The following is a 14,604-nucleotide window of genomic DNA, read 5'->3' as shown; positions in this document are numbered from 1 at the left end:
TGATATCGCATGTCTACACATGGTAGTGCAGTAGAATGAAGTCTGAGGCCTATAATTCTATTGTTCATGCTTCTGGATACTGTAAACGCTCTTGCGTTATACATAACCTTCAGATCAAGCGTCCAGCGCACACTTCGTCAACTCAGCTGCTTCGTGCGTAATTATCCATCATTCCTAGACTATATAGGGTTACACAACCTGCTGGCGGCATTGCACAGAACTACCGCACTAGACATGAGAGTTAGCAGGGCTGAATTTTCATTCTATTTCGTTACCTGTGGACCTGCATTTCCACTATTAATACTTGGTAAACAGAGCTTTCGAGACAACTAAAGCATTGCAATCAGTGCACTAATGCAGTAAACATGCCGAATTTAGATGCAACGATATAGTTTTTTGTCAAAAACCTTCTTCTGTTTCATTTTATGACTAATTTGCCAACACGTATAAAGTTTTGTGGGAGGTTTTCCGAAACAATTAAACAACCTTCCGTGAAGAAAAAAATACGACAACGCGAAAAATCCGCTGGTTTCATCGCTCGGTTATCAACTGTGTTTACTATGGTTTTATTTGTATTCTATGGAGAGTTGAAGGTTAACGGCAGAGGTCACCAACAGAAAAAGTTTAGAAATTAAGAGTTGTTAAGTCAAATCTTGATTAGAAACTTTGATTGCATAAGATTGAAAGCATTTACGTACTTCGCAATAACGTAATCTAAACTGTCCCCGGGGTATTGATTTTCTCGCTATGGAAATCGTCTGTGCATTTTAGTGAATACAGATTTATTATGAACGCATTAAATGAAAATTATACGTGTCTGCATGTAACTAATTTTCTTTTATTAACCGTTTGTGTTGGCAATCATTAATCAGCTCTTTGGTACAGCACATAATAGCGTGTCTTGAAACATTACCGATTTCCTGGCCGTCTTTTGAGCAAGACGAGGTGGCCGAGTGGTTAAGGCGATGGACTGCTAATCCATTGTGCTCTGCACGCGTGGGTTCGAATCCCATCCTCGTCGCATGGGGATGTAGCTCAGTGGTAGAGCGCACGCTTTGCATGTGTGAGGCCCCGGGTTCGATCCCCGGCATCTCCACCTTTTATTTTTAGGCCAAGTAAAAAACTTATCTTTTCTCACAATTTAGTTAAGAGAAAGAAGAACTGTGGTCGACGAATGTCTATCTAAACCGCAGGTGGCGACTTCTTGTCAAATCTACAACCAAAAAGTCTCAACAAAATCACAAAGTTGTTTTATTTGAAAACAAACATTCAATAACACACAAATTTTATTGTAAGACTGTCTGATGGTCATACCCATGTAATGCTTTTTTAACGAGGTTTAAAAGGGTGTAAATTGCAGAATAGCTGTTTTAGTTCGTTTTGTGTTCTTGGAATGACATTCCATCTGGTTACTTTCACGGCTAATCAATAAAATTAATCCGTTCTAATTTGTTTCGTCATCTTTTTGCAATAGTGGTGTAAGTGATTTATCTTCTGCTTGCTGTCGGAGAAACTTCATTTTTCTTGAACTCAGCAAAGCAGTGGACAAAGCCGAGATGCCAAGAGGATACGCCAAGCAAGCCACAGACCCGAAAGCGTCTAACACTGCCCTTGCCACAACGCTGCCGATGATCCACGTCAAACCCATACCTGATGCAGAAATCACAAACAAATCAGAAGAGTGAATTGGGTAGGTAACTTCTACGACAAGCTCGACTGCACATACAGCATTTACCCCCACAGTAAAACCAAACAGCAGTTCATAAATGTACACCAGGAAGATGGATTGAAGTTTCAAACCTAACATACCTAAAATGAAAACTAACGTTTGAGCGCTGCTTGATGCCACAAACAGACCCCTGTACCACCTGGTTTTAGACAGTAGCAAGCCTGCCAGACAATTGCCAGCTATTGCCGCAAGCATTGTACATACAACCATATATCCACCGTGAATATCCAATCCATTACCACGAGGAAAGTTTTGTTTCAACACTGAAGTTAGGAGAGTAACATTTATTCTTTGCAATGGGGCCAAAGCTAGTTTGACTACGAGAAGCAAAATGAAAGACGGGCTGCCCATTAATTTCATTTGTGTACTTTTGAAGTTTTCAAGTTTGCTTTTTAGGTTTTGCCTTGATTTCCTTTCGTCTGATTCTCTTGCTTGGGCTTCGGCTACGCTTGGCGGGAATGCCGGTCTGTCTTCTAAAAATATCCAAGAAATCGCCACAACTGACCACATGACAATCGAAAGGGTACCGTAAAAGATACCCATCTTTAACTTTACCTCTGAAGGTTTCTGCTCGGGCGAGACCAAATTTGGGACTACAACTGCCCCTGACACCTCACCTAACTCCCTTCCAATCAACATAAAGGCAAGGGCAGGGGCCACTTCGTTCGCTGGAAACCACACAGCAGCAGCTTCAACACGTAGTGAGATCAAAGTAACTACGCATACACCGCATAACGTCTGTCCAATCAATAATACTGCAAATCCCCCTTTGTACAAAAATGCAATACAGGAACAACTTGAACCTATCGCCACAGAAAGAACGGTCAGACACAGTGCCGATTTTAAACCAACTCTTCTGATTATAACCCAGTCAGAAATTTATGTACGGGCCACAATCGAATTTTCAAAGCATTAGGCTTGGCCCAAGAAATGCTTCCCATTGATTGCCCGTACTTCTATACATGGGGTATGACACGAAAGTGAACATCCGGCCTAACTTCGACCGTCAGTGATGTACCTTGCTTGAATGTTTTACATGTCCCATATATATATCTATGTTTGGTAACAGGAACATCACCACCACAATATGTTTTAACGAATATTTATTGTGTTTACACAAACACATCAGTCACAGGAATTGTGTCACTGCTTGAACTACTGCTGTAACTGAGCTTTCGTCGCCGCTCCCTGCCTCCGTCCCAATCTGCGGCACTGGCCAAACAAATTTGAATTTCCTTTGGCAGCTGATGCCCGAAGTTTTCGTGTTTGGTGTGATGTAGAACATCTAAGTTTAAAAACAATTTTTTGAACAAAATGCAATGCTAAAAGTAAAGAACTTATAAGCACAACTTTCTCAAAATAAGCTTTCACAATAATTAGCTAAAAGCAACATGCAGTAGCAATTAATAGTCACATATGAAATACTTACTTAACAGAAACAAGTAGAGCTTGTGCTCCTTGAAAGAAATCTTTAAATTTGGCTTTCTTTTTTCTCCCATGCCCGTCCAAGAAAATTTCATTGCAAGTTCACGGTGCAGAAACAGCTTCAAAAAACAACGTATAGTCCCACGTAAAGAATCTCGTTCAACAATCTCAGCAATTCGACCATGGTTCTATAACACAAAATACCTTGTAGATTTTATAGACAACAAGTAATTCCCAACCAGGGTGCCATTCAAAAGGGTACTGCAAGCTTTTTCCTATGTATTCAGTATGCAAGTTTGTTATATTCATGGTAACATTGTAATGTAAATGCTCCTCGATGTGCCACTGAATGCTAAATGTTTTTTGAAACTTTATTGGCTTACAGCACAACACAAAATATAAAATGTTTTTATTTTGTGTTGTGCTGTAAGCCAATAAAGTTTGGGATGCACTGCCGTGAAGTAACATTTTTTTAACTACCTTGATGCTCTCCATGATAACTTCCAATTCCTGTTCTTCTTTAGCTGATTTGAAATTAATTACCAAGGGTGCAGCTTTTGTTTCCTTGTTTACTAGCTTAACCAGTTGATTTTCCATTGCAATGAGCTTCACTTGAATGGATTGTAACTCATTTGAGTTTTTCATGACCATATGAAAAATGTTGGCTAAATGGTCTTGTTCCACTCTTCTTTTTTTTCGAGGTGACATCTTTTTCGGAATAGCAAATGGGCTGAAACAGAGTTTGTATTAATAGCAGCTTTCGTTTTATTTTTTATTTGGGCATACCTTGGTGGTGAACTGGTAAAGATTTTTGGCACATTTGAAGGAATTGAAAAACTGTCTGTTCTAAGGAGAGGTGCCACCATTTCATTGTCGTCACTCTCTGAAAATGAAGACTCTACCTCTTTTGTAGTGTACGCTTTTGTTGCACAGCGATCGTATGAATCTGAAAAAAATATGGTTAGAGCACCATATGTCCAGAATTTTAGCAAGCAAAAAAAATCATTACTAGATGCACATAAAATGCTGCAGCTGTATGTCTTCCAGTCATCCATACAAGGAGCTTTACTTCTTGCAAGCTCTTCTACTTGACCCTCATTTGGCCACTTGCAAAGGTTGTCGTTCAACATCCAATTTTTATAAACAATATCAGTCTTCCCTCCTTTTGCAAACTGTACACACAAGTACTTTTTCATTGTTAAAATTTGCTTATTCCTGTAAAAAACAATTTTGGTAAGATAAAGGTTGCAGCATAACGTTATGCTTAACAAGTGGTGTGAACCTTTTCTATTGCAACAAACTTCTTCTTGTACGGTAGTAAAACACATTTTGTAACACAACAGTCAAATACAAATGACTCCAATTGTGAGCTTAAGTGATCAACTTCAAAAATTCCAACATGGGTCGAGCAAACAGGTGACGTAAAAAATGGTTGGACACTCTCATATTTTCTCACTATGAAATATTTGCATGAAGATTTGACACAAATATTAACTACATGTGCAATCACACTTCCAACTTTAATGGTGGAATTTCCACAGGATTTTGGCACAATTAAACAATCACTGTACAGTCTTGCCTTTTTATAATAAACAGCATTTTCAAAATAAGGCATCGGTATAGTAGTAATTGTTTTTAAAACAGAACTAACTCCACCCTTTTTTAACTTATTATATTTAGCCTGGGTGAATGTTACAGCATTACTATTTGCATGGTGAGAGTAAGAAGCAACTTGTTGTAATGGCTTAAAGCCAGATTTTACATAGTGTTTTAACACCCCAAGAAAACTCTCAAACATAAAGCTATTTACTAAATCAAGTGAACCATACATTTTATAATCATCAACCAAATGCACAAGACTGTGGACATTATAAGACACAAAACCTTTTCCATACAAAGTTGGACACTCAGTGACAAAACCTTTTAACAACTGTGTGCATAAATTTAAGTTACGATCACTTGTCTGTGAATATACAAGGAATCGTAAAGAAATGCAGAACTTAAGAAAATGATTATATTTTGTAGGTGATATAACATGTTTGTGCCTTAATATTACAAATCCAGTGCACAACAAAAAAAGTCTGAACTCTGATGCCTTCCAGTATGCCACTTCAGATAGTTTTCGCATTTTGCGATTAAATTCTACAGGAATGAAATCTTTGAATTGTTTAATGTGCTGATCCATCTTTTGTACAGCAGTCGCTGACAGCTTTGCTTGGTTTTGTCTGAAGAAGTTTAAAAATTGAGGAATATTCATTGGAAAAGTTACCAATTTATTACACCTTCTGACACCTTTCCACCAATTAAGCAATCGTTTTGTAACTCCAAGACAACATAAGTGCATATAATCTAATACAAAACCATGCACCATATTTACTCCAAATTCAGCTAATATTGATGTTCCACGGTGATGATTTTTATCAAATTGAGAAATGAAATCTTCATTTTTTCTTGGAGTCTTTTCACAACCTAGCAGGCATACATGATGTGAGACTGAGTCATAATGACCAGTGATTTGACACCTCTCACAAGAATTATATCCACTGTGGGCCTTTATTTTCTTGAGTGAAGACCTTGCAGGTGCATCGCAAATGTAAATACCTTTGTTTACCATTTGGAAAACTTGGCTGCCTGTTGAAATGGGGTGAGTAAAGAGAAAATCAATGTCCTTTAAAAATTCCCTGAGAAATACATCGCCTTCAGGCATTTCACGATTGGTAGACTTCTCTGTGCAATAAATCCCAGCACAAAGGGGCCTTGATACAGTCTTGTATATGGAGCATAAAATAGGATATAATTTATAATCTTGTGTGTGCTGAAAAAGAGGAAGGCCATCTATATTAATGAGCAAACAGTAACTAATATTTCCTGACATGCCTTGAAATGAATATTTCAAGAGATCTTTCAAACCAGACATCCAGTTGGTGAGATGTACATAGTTTCCACCATTCATAGGTCTATATGTAAGGTTGGGATTGGGTATGAGAGTTTTGTATGATCGAGGTAGTTCTTTATGAAAATGGTGCAAAGCTTGCAAAAGTCTTGAAATTGAATCTTTAGGGACATTTGTTTCAGAAAGAGCCCATGTGGTCAATGCACTAACAACATCATAATTTTCTGCACAATCAATGGAATTATCTAACATAGCAGGGATGCCGGTGTCACATTCATCATCACTAAAATGATTTTCCAAAAATTCCAACTGTGAGTGGTCATGAAGTGCAGAACTACTAGTAGACGAAGTATTACAAACAGATTTATTGTCATTACTATCTAAGGAAATATCATCAACTTCTTCATTTGAACTGACAGAAGTCATCGATGTCTCACATACATTGTGTGCCACATCGGCAATTTTGCGACGTTTCCATCGCTGTGTTCTTGCAAGTTTATGGTATGGTTTGTAAAACGAACGTTTCGTTTTGGTGCGTAACATAACGACCTCCTAATTAATAAACCTACGTTTATATCACTTACTGTTATTGATTAATGCTTGTCACCTAATACTAGTTGGGTTGCCTTAGATATAAGTCGCCTACAGTCTTCTGCAGGCCACGCATTCGAAAAAGACCGATTTTGCGCATGAATGATCTCCTTGTCGTTTTGGCCGTCGTTCTAATAATCCGTACCTACATGGTGTCCTCCAACATCATTATTATTCTTTCATTATTTCGTAAACGTTGTTTTACGAATTGTGAAAGAAAATGCATGTGTTTTTTTAGACAAAAAAAATATGTGAAATGTATACTTCTTCGGACGTAGAAAGTTTTTTAAAAACTCTTCGCGGCAAAGCAAAAGCAGTTTTGCTAACGCAATTACCTTGAAATTGCAAATACAGTGTAATAAAAGCCGTTCTCAGTTATTTTTCTGTTAAGCCGATCATAGTTTTGCTATGACCAAATTGCGTACCTAGGACGGCATAAATCCACTTACCCGCATTATATTTGGGGTTATCAACCCAATCTATCATACATCATCGATTTATGCAGATACGGCCATTTCTATCATACGCCTCTGGTAACTCAACTGTAGTTGACACGAATTCCAGCGGTGTTTTTGATACACCACAAGCGAATTTTGTTTATCACGCATGTTTCTATGCTAATTTTGACAAATATCTCTGTGTTACGAATGTCAAGGAAAGCCCGGGTATTTGTCGATTAATTCTGGCAAGGCCCGGTAATACGACAACTATAATTTCTGACTGGGAAGAAGCAACGGAATGCCTGCGACGGCGAGAACAACAGCGTAAATGTTGGACAACCAGTCGACTTGCCAGGGTTGCACTTTGAAGTATATGGAAATAACATCATTTACTGTGCCGAAGGTTGCTTGACAAAATCCGCGAAATGTGCCAGTGACAAAAATGATCCCAACCACCAAAAATCTTTTTGGGGTTGACTGAATGTTGCTATTATCCTTCGGCGTTTGCAGCATGTTGTGCGTGCGATTAAAACACGTCTACAGCTCAATAGAATCTGCACTCTAACTTCGCCAGCTTACACCAAGATATGTTTTTCATAAACAGGAAATAAGTAAAAAGTTTCAGCGAACAATTTTGTGGTGCTGTTCACGCAGTTGTATTACTACATGCATTACGATTTCATAGAAAATGAAAGGATTTTATTTCTCTCAGCATTTTCACAATGGAAAGGCCGCTAACAACTTGCAGTATCTACCCAAGGCATGGAGTGGATGTTATGTTGTTGCAGTTGAATTCAAAATCCGCCAGTGAACTTCGTACAATTCGTTCTAACGACTTCCTGACTATATCCTTGTTGACTGCTCTAATTTATCACTCATTTGAAGCAGTTTTACCAGCATACTGCAAGTTTAAATAAACTTTAGTTGCATGAACAACATTTTACTGCTATTTGTATCCACTGTGGCACATAGTACGGAATACCACAAGTAGTCATCGTTGTTATTTTTTTTAAATTTCCAATTTATAAAATTATTCTTTTTCAAACGTATATAAACTTTTTAAATTGCTGCCACATTTTGATGCCAGCGTTGTAAAAATGGACAAAGCAGTATCAAGACCTAGTGATAGTGTCAGCACCCAGAGTGTACAGAATTTAGAAGAAAAGAGTGACGAAATCAAGTCTTACAGACGTCGATTTCTGGTGGCTGGACTCATGTTTTTCACTATTGGCATCCGTGGATTTAATCAATCGTGCTTCGGATCAGCCAACAGTGTTTTAGCCAAATTTTTTAAAGTTCATCCTTGGCAGATCGACTGGCTTACTGTGATACAGTCAGTTATATTCGTTGTCGCCACATTGCCAATATCATTCCTTTCAACACGTGTGGGGTTTAGATCCGCCACGTTGATGATGAACGGATTTCTGCTTCTTGGGTTTGTCTTAAATTTAGCATCCTTTTGGATACCTTCAGGTTATGTCCTAGCACTGGCTGGACAGGCAGTAACCGGCTTAAGTAATGTCGTGTCATTGTCAATACAATCTGCCACAGCAGCTATTTGGTTTCCTGCCAACGAGGTTTCAACTGCAACCGCTGTCATGACCATCAGCCGTGGGATTGGCGAGGCTGGTGGTGCAGTAGCATTGGCCAATTTGTTGTACATCTCAGATAGCACAAGTGCCATTCGTTTAAAACTGACTTACGTGTTTGGCACCATTTCTGGGATTTTAGCTGTGGTATTTGTACTGGTGATGTTGTTTGTCAAGGACAAACCTGATTTGCCGCCAAGCATTGCGCAGTCAAAAGCACAAGTTTGCCAAGAACGGGAAAAGGCCATGGCGGTGTCAATGAAAGATGGCCTCCTACAGTTCAACGCATTGTTAAAAGCTTTGTTTACCGATCGTCATTTCCTGATAGTTTGGGTTGTATTTGGTGTAGTGAATCCGGTCCTGCGCAATTACACCATACTGTTGGCGTCACTGTTGAACAACCAATTTTCCAAAGACAAAGACTTGAACTCGGCAAGTGGTTTTGTGTTGATGGGCGCATGGTTGTTGTTCATTGTTGGTGGTTTTGCTGCTGGGCCGATTCTTACCAAAACTAAACGATACAGGGCCGTTGTCGTGGTTTCTATTTCAATGGAAAGTGCATCCTGCTTGTTGGGCATAATCGGTATTAAGACAATGTCACTTCCATTGATATATGTGGGGACTATTGCCTTGGGCTTGTTTCTTGGAGCTGCTTGTGTGTCGCTTTTCGAATTGCTGATGGAGGTAACTTACCCACTGCCAGCCTTACAGGTTACTATGCTGAACATAATAGGTCTGGGTTTCATGCGACTGACTTACCCGATCATTGGTAGAGTTTTGCTCGTCAAATCCGGGGCGGCTGCCTCTGTGGCATATCCCTTCATCATGACCGCTCTCGCCTCGCTTTTGCTGCTGTCCCAAAAGCTACCGTTCCGCCGACTCAGAGCGGAGATATTTGAAACGACATATCTTGTACAAAGTGACTCAGAATAGTAACGACATTGACTTGACCGTGTCATACATAATTGTCTGTTTTATTTGTGTGGCTTGCTTGCATATTTTCCCGTAATCAAATCATGCTTTTCGCCGTGATATTACACTTGATGTAAATATATCGACGGAAAATTTGTTTTGTCAGCAAAACCCCAGTGTAATATTTTGCGCTATACTTCCGAATTGTGTGTTTTTTTGTTAACCAGTAGCAACAGTAATAAACACAAAGTGGAAAACATTGTCATGAAAACAAAATAACTGCCCTACAGAATAGGATTTGTTTACTTCGATAGGGGGAATATGTCTCTCCAACTAATATGATAGGACATTTACAAATTTAACACACGCCTTTTTATTTGTTAATTCCAAACAAGCATGAACAACTGAAAGTATTCAAAACCATAGAAATGTAATTTGGTTAAAATATTATTGCATGATCTATAGGGGGAATCGAAAAAGTTAGCAAAAATTTGATTATATTTGCTCATTAACTTAAGCCATGTTATCTTGAAAGTTCCATGCTATAATACACATATTGCCTCATTCGTGTCTAACAGTTTCTTCTTGCGAAGATCCAGCTGTGGAAAAAGCTCCAGCTTCTTTTGTGTCTATTTGCACACGCAGCGAAAGTTCGATCGCATTGGCAAGTCCTAAGACCAAGCGTGGTTGTTGCAGCTGTAATTATAAAGAAACCCAAGTTTTTACACAGTTACGGGCTTGAGGTACAGTTTTACAAAAAGTTGTTTCAGAGTTTTACGTTTGTTGACATGCTTACCACAAGTTGTTCGACGGTTTTTGCACGTTGCGCTGTAGAAAGTATTCAGGCTGAAATCCACATTCGGTTTTCCACGCCAACCAGCATAGTTTATAAGACACAGGTCGTGCCCCTTGCAACACCTTCATTAAAAAATACTCAAGTAGTGAAATTGTAAAAAGAGCGAAGATATTACGTACTTGTCTATCTTGTCAACAGTCCTGCCAGAACCTCCGAACCCACACCAACATCCATATCTCGCGTATTTGCCGAACACACGTAGAGTGTTGCCCAGGTTTAAAGACCTTCCTTCGTAGCATGCGATTGAATACGCAAGGTTGTGAACAGCGGATCGGGTTTCGTGCCTCAGTTCAGGTGATACGTTCTCTTCAACATTGAAGGCATCCTAAAGAAAGTGATTGAGAGAAAAAACGTAGTGTCGTCAAAATAGATACGTTTTTATAACATATATGAATTAATTTTGCATTGCTGACATTCCTGTGAAAAAACAAAACTTGTACCGATGCAACGTCACTATTATTTCATCAGCAATTAAAGAATGCAATGATTTGCGTTCAAAGTTTGTGATGTGCTCAAAAGAAATGTTGCAACATGTTGATGTTCAGTATCTTACCTGTATGACCTCTTCAGACAGCCCAAGGCAACCGCGTACCAGGAAAGATAGAAGTACAGCGCAGACCAAATCGTTAAACATCTCTAATCTATACGCAAGTCTCGTAAACGTAGTTGCCAAGTTAAAATACTCGCTTATATAGAATATAGACCTAATAAGTAACATAAATGAGTTCCATAACACGTATCTCGAAATAACAAAACATGTAAACCAAAATTACGAAACTTTGCCTGCCACCCACCGATTATAGAGGGGAGAAAGCAGGACATTGTGTCAAATGATCTAAACACTTACGCCGATACTCCTTACTGCAGCGGTCCATATTGTTGGCAGCATGCGTTTATTACATCGTGATTTCCGTGTGTAATAAGCCGTTACAATATTGTCCGGTCCGGGTGTAATGCGGTTCCTTGTGATAAACCAAACGGCCGCATGTAGTGACGTAAAATGGTATTTTTTTTTGTAGATTGGGAGGTTTATAAACCGAAATACTGATCAGACGGACTTTTAATTAAATACAAATGTTTCATAGGACAAAATATACTCAAACATAGCTGCTTTTAGAAACACAAAGATGTTGTCTTGTGTTTTGTTCTTCCCTTAAAAAGATTTAAAGTGTTTTGCATCAAACCGGATGTTCAGTAAGCGTCAATTTCCTTATGGTCATTTGATACTATATACAAACCCTTACACTTATGGCATTTGGTGTTATTAATTTGTACTTGGTTTCATAGCAGCAAAAGTTATATTTCAAGAATGCTATAACTTTTTGTGTTAAATATCGAAAATATGTTATTGCTTGTTCTACGAAAAATATGCAGTACTTGTAGTTTTTCTTTAATTGTTCTGTGTAAAAATTGCCATGAGATACGCAAAAAATGCATAGAAATCACACGATATTTCTGAGTATAAATGATGGAAGAAAACAAACCAACATATTAAAACGGAAGTACGAAAATAATCTTATTATAAAAGACGTATTCGCACTGCCATGCTGATGTCATTTAATTAGGTTTATCACAATGCTTATTAATCACACTTTGTTGGTGGCAGTTTGGAATGAAATCTTCCTCTGAGGAACCAACCGGTTCCGGCAATCACAGCGATTGCCAGATAAATGAGACAATTGAAGTTTTTCCCTGCAAAGATTCTTTGTTGTTGAAGTAACCCCGGTTATTTGCATTTAGTTTTACTAACAGCAGGTTATTTTCGTTTATGAAATAAGAAATACTGATTGAGATTACATTGGTAAGTATTACAACAGAAATGCTTACAAACCAATAACATTGCAGCATTCTCACCGTGGCCGAGTATGTAGTTGTAAATATACACAGCCATCCCGATCAGAACCATTTTGGGGTGCATCGTAGTTACACGCCTTGTGTAGTTGGGAATAAAGTAAAGATCCAACGCCACCCAAAGAATGACAAGTGCAAGCATAATAAGCAGCAGCACGCTCCCTGATGTATGGATACCGCACCAACCTTTAAACGTATGTTTAATTGTGTGCTGTACCTGTCTCATTACCTTGAGGAAGCCTTGAATAACAGGCGAAACGTCGGTGAATAAAGTTACGTTTTATATATGCCAGAAGAACAGATTATTAAGTTACAATATGCCTGGCTGCAACAAAAACATTATATATGTATGTTTAATACACCAGTCAAATATTCACATTTAATCCAAAACTAATGCATGGTTAAAATTGAGCATTTGGAGTTTCACAAACCTCTTTCGAATGCAATTTCCCCAGGTCTGTCCACATATGATAAAGCAACCGTGCCTACCCAGCAAGTGGAGTGAGTATACCAAGCGATAAATGGTGGGTATGAGTTAATCACCATCGTGTCGTACCACCATTCAAACGATTCTAGAAGCACCCATTAAGAATCAAACACCCATTTGTATTAACTAAAGCACCAGTAAATATACTGCTAAAGCTTAGATGTAGGTTTACGCATAGGCTTAACATCTATCAAATAGGTAAAATGATCGATATTTATTGAGTAAAAACTATGTTATCTGGGCAGTTGTAATCCTTTGTAAATATTTGCATAATTGTTTTCAACGTAAAATTTAAAATACTTTTTAAATCACACCAGCATGCCTTTTTTCGTGGGTAAACCAGGGACAAATATACATTTCCCAATATACGTGTGTTCCTTAAATCAAAATAGACAAAATTAAAGCTGAAATACTTGGCAATGGTTGAAGCCCTTTTTCTGGTGATACTCTTCTTCTCAGAGCAATGACAAACATCGCCAAGGCATTAAGAGTAAAAATTCCTGTAGTGATCGCCGCCATAGAAATGGTTTCAAATCCGTAGAAAACAACGTACAATGAGCTCATTAGGCCAAAACTGATGGCATGTACATGAAAACCCTACAATAAAAAAACGCATGATAATCTATTTTTAAAATTATTCATGTTTGTCGATGTACAATTAGATTATTTTATGTTCGCTTTACGAAATCCGCAAAAGGTGCAAATCAAACATGTTTTTCGCATGAGGTGGAGGGTGATTTAGCCATGTGCTATATAAACAGTATATTGCCATAAAAATGAAAAATGTTTTAAAAATGCATTTCTTTGTTCGTGCAGGAAAAAATATTCTTACGTTGCCAAACATTTTCATTTTTCCAGCCATGCGGTACAAGACAACCAGACCCAGTGCGATGTATTGAATGTGAAAGGCAAAGCTGATAACAAACTGCAAAAACAATCACTTTAGTTTGTCAAAGCCCCGAAATGACTCACCCGGCACAAGAACAATGGCAAATGTCATATCCGAATTGCCTCTTTGCTTTAGTGTTTGCTGATGTTTTGACATAAAGTATGGTTAGACTAATTAGTAATTGTTATCGTCGCGTTGCGTTTTGTGGTTTAATGTAGGCATGAAAGTTACAAATTTGTACGGCCTTTATTACGATAATACTTACCATTATGGGTGGCGGGTTAAAGTCTATTGGAAACCTTGATCTTAGTTTTCCAATTCGAAGCCGCGTACCTTTAAAATTTTGGCATTATTTTGCTTTTGCATGGAAGCAAAAGAGCATTACTAATCATTGCACTGTATTACACTGATTTGATTAACGGTTAAACAAAAAACTGTTAAGAAGTTCATGACTCACAACTTGAATTGTTCGATGCACCTGACGTTTATACTGAATCAAAATTTACCGATATAACTGCCAAAACAAAAACCTCACATACTCATATTTCCGACCAAAGAAAAAGCCAAAAGACCAAATAGTCTCACCTGGAAGAACACGTCCCATTTTGTCAGTGTAGTTAAGATACGCCACAATCTGGCCCACGGCTACCAGCACTAGAGAAAACTTTATCTTAAAGCGTTCCGCATTCATTTTAACAGCTATTAAGTACCAGTGGTTCTGCTTTTGTTTCGCACATCATCTACATGGCCACATTCATAACCGCGAACTTTATAAAAAACGGTATGTTTGCGTCATAGTTTATGAGTAAGGCAGAAAAACAAAACATCAGGCCGATATCCTACCATACAGGCAACAGATTTGATTAGTTGGTTGTTGTTCTGGAACAAGAAAAGTAAGTATGCGACAGCACCGCAAAATGAATCGACAATCAAAATGCCTCG

At 38.3% G+C, this 14,604-nt stretch overlaps 6 protein-coding genes and 2 non-coding genes across 8 annotated transcripts; 3 read left to right on the top strand and 5 right to left on the bottom strand.

Moving 5' to 3' along the window:
* The first annotated feature begins 939 nt into the window (after nucleotides 1–939).
* Trnas-gcu (transfer RNA serine (anticodon GCU)) lies at nucleotides 940–1,021 on the top strand. The gene has a single exon. It is a non-coding gene; the product is annotated as a tRNA-Ser (tRNA).
* A 3-nt stretch (nucleotides 1,022–1,024) lies between these two features.
* Trnaa-ugc (transfer RNA alanine (anticodon UGC)) lies at nucleotides 1,025–1,096 on the top strand. Its single transcript has one exon. It is a non-coding gene; the product is annotated as a tRNA-Ala (tRNA).
* Nucleotides 1,097–1,444: 348 nt separating this feature from the next.
* Nucleotides 1,445–2,272, bottom strand: LOC145914609 (choline/ethanolamine transporter flvcr2b-like). The gene has a single exon (XM_083002430.1). The coding sequence runs from the start codon at nucleotides 2,270–2,272 to the stop codon at nucleotides 1,445–1,447; it is 828 nt and encodes a 275-aa protein (XP_082858556.1).
* Nucleotides 2,273–2,841: 569 nt separating this feature from the next.
* On the bottom strand, nucleotides 2,842–4,350 carry LOC145914608 (uncharacterized). Its single transcript, XM_083002429.1, has 5 exons — nucleotides 4,164–4,350; nucleotides 3,941–4,100; nucleotides 3,635–3,884; nucleotides 3,159–3,342; nucleotides 2,842–3,014 (listed from the first exon to the last, which is right to left on the bottom strand). Exons 1-5 carry the CDS (start codon nucleotides 4,348–4,350, stop codon nucleotides 2,842–2,844), a joined length of 954 nt encoding a protein of 317 aa, XP_082858555.1.
* A 68-nt stretch (nucleotides 4,351–4,418) lies between these two features.
* LOC145914607 (uncharacterized) lies at nucleotides 4,419–6,257 on the bottom strand. The gene is made up of 2 exons (XM_083002427.1): nucleotides 5,437–6,257; nucleotides 4,419–5,379 (listed from the first exon to the last, which is right to left on the bottom strand). The coding sequence occupies exons 1-2, from the start codon at nucleotides 6,105–6,107 to the stop codon at nucleotides 4,419–4,421; spliced, it is 1,632 nt and encodes a 543-aa protein (XP_082858553.1). The 5' UTR covers nucleotides 6,108–6,257.
* Nucleotides 6,258–8,175: 1,918 nt separating this feature from the next.
* Nucleotides 8,176–9,600, top strand: LOC145914606 (putative MFS-type transporter C09D4.1). The gene has a single exon (XM_083002426.1). The coding sequence runs from the start codon at nucleotides 8,176–8,178 to the stop codon at nucleotides 9,598–9,600; it is 1,425 nt and encodes a 474-aa protein (XP_082858552.1).
* A 450-nt stretch (nucleotides 9,601–10,050) lies between these two features.
* Nucleotides 10,051–11,109, bottom strand: LOC145914197 (basic phospholipase A2 APC-D49-like). The gene is made up of 4 exons (XM_083001987.1): nucleotides 10,989–11,109; nucleotides 10,555–10,760; nucleotides 10,376–10,497; nucleotides 10,051–10,275 (listed from the first exon to the last, which is right to left on the bottom strand). The coding sequence occupies exons 1-4, from the start codon at nucleotides 11,067–11,069 to the stop codon at nucleotides 10,151–10,153; spliced, it is 534 nt and encodes a 177-aa protein (XP_082858113.1). The 5' UTR covers nucleotides 11,070–11,109; the 3' UTR covers nucleotides 10,051–10,150.
* A 908-nt stretch (nucleotides 11,110–12,017) lies between these two features.
* On the bottom strand, nucleotides 12,018–14,353 carry LOC145914605 (uncharacterized). Its single transcript, XM_083002425.1, has 7 exons — nucleotides 14,248–14,353; nucleotides 13,928–13,995; nucleotides 13,606–13,698; nucleotides 13,187–13,370; nucleotides 12,718–12,858; nucleotides 12,290–12,472; nucleotides 12,018–12,127 (listed from the first exon to the last, which is right to left on the bottom strand). The coding sequence occupies exons 1-7, from the start codon at nucleotides 14,351–14,353 to the stop codon at nucleotides 12,018–12,020; spliced, it is 885 nt and encodes a 294-aa protein (XP_082858551.1).
* Nucleotides 14,354–14,604: the final 251 nt, after the last annotated feature.

The sequence above is a fragment of the Ascidia mentula genome, chromosome 9 (genome assembly GCF_947561715.1).
Source record: "Ascidia mentula chromosome 9, kaAscMent1.1, whole genome shotgun sequence".
NCBI classification, from domain to species: domain Eukaryota; kingdom Metazoa; phylum Chordata; class Ascidiacea; order Phlebobranchia; family Ascidiidae; genus Ascidia; species Ascidia mentula.
The sequence above is the reverse complement of the archived record's forward strand: the minus strand, read 5'-3'. Positions and strand labels throughout refer to the sequence as shown.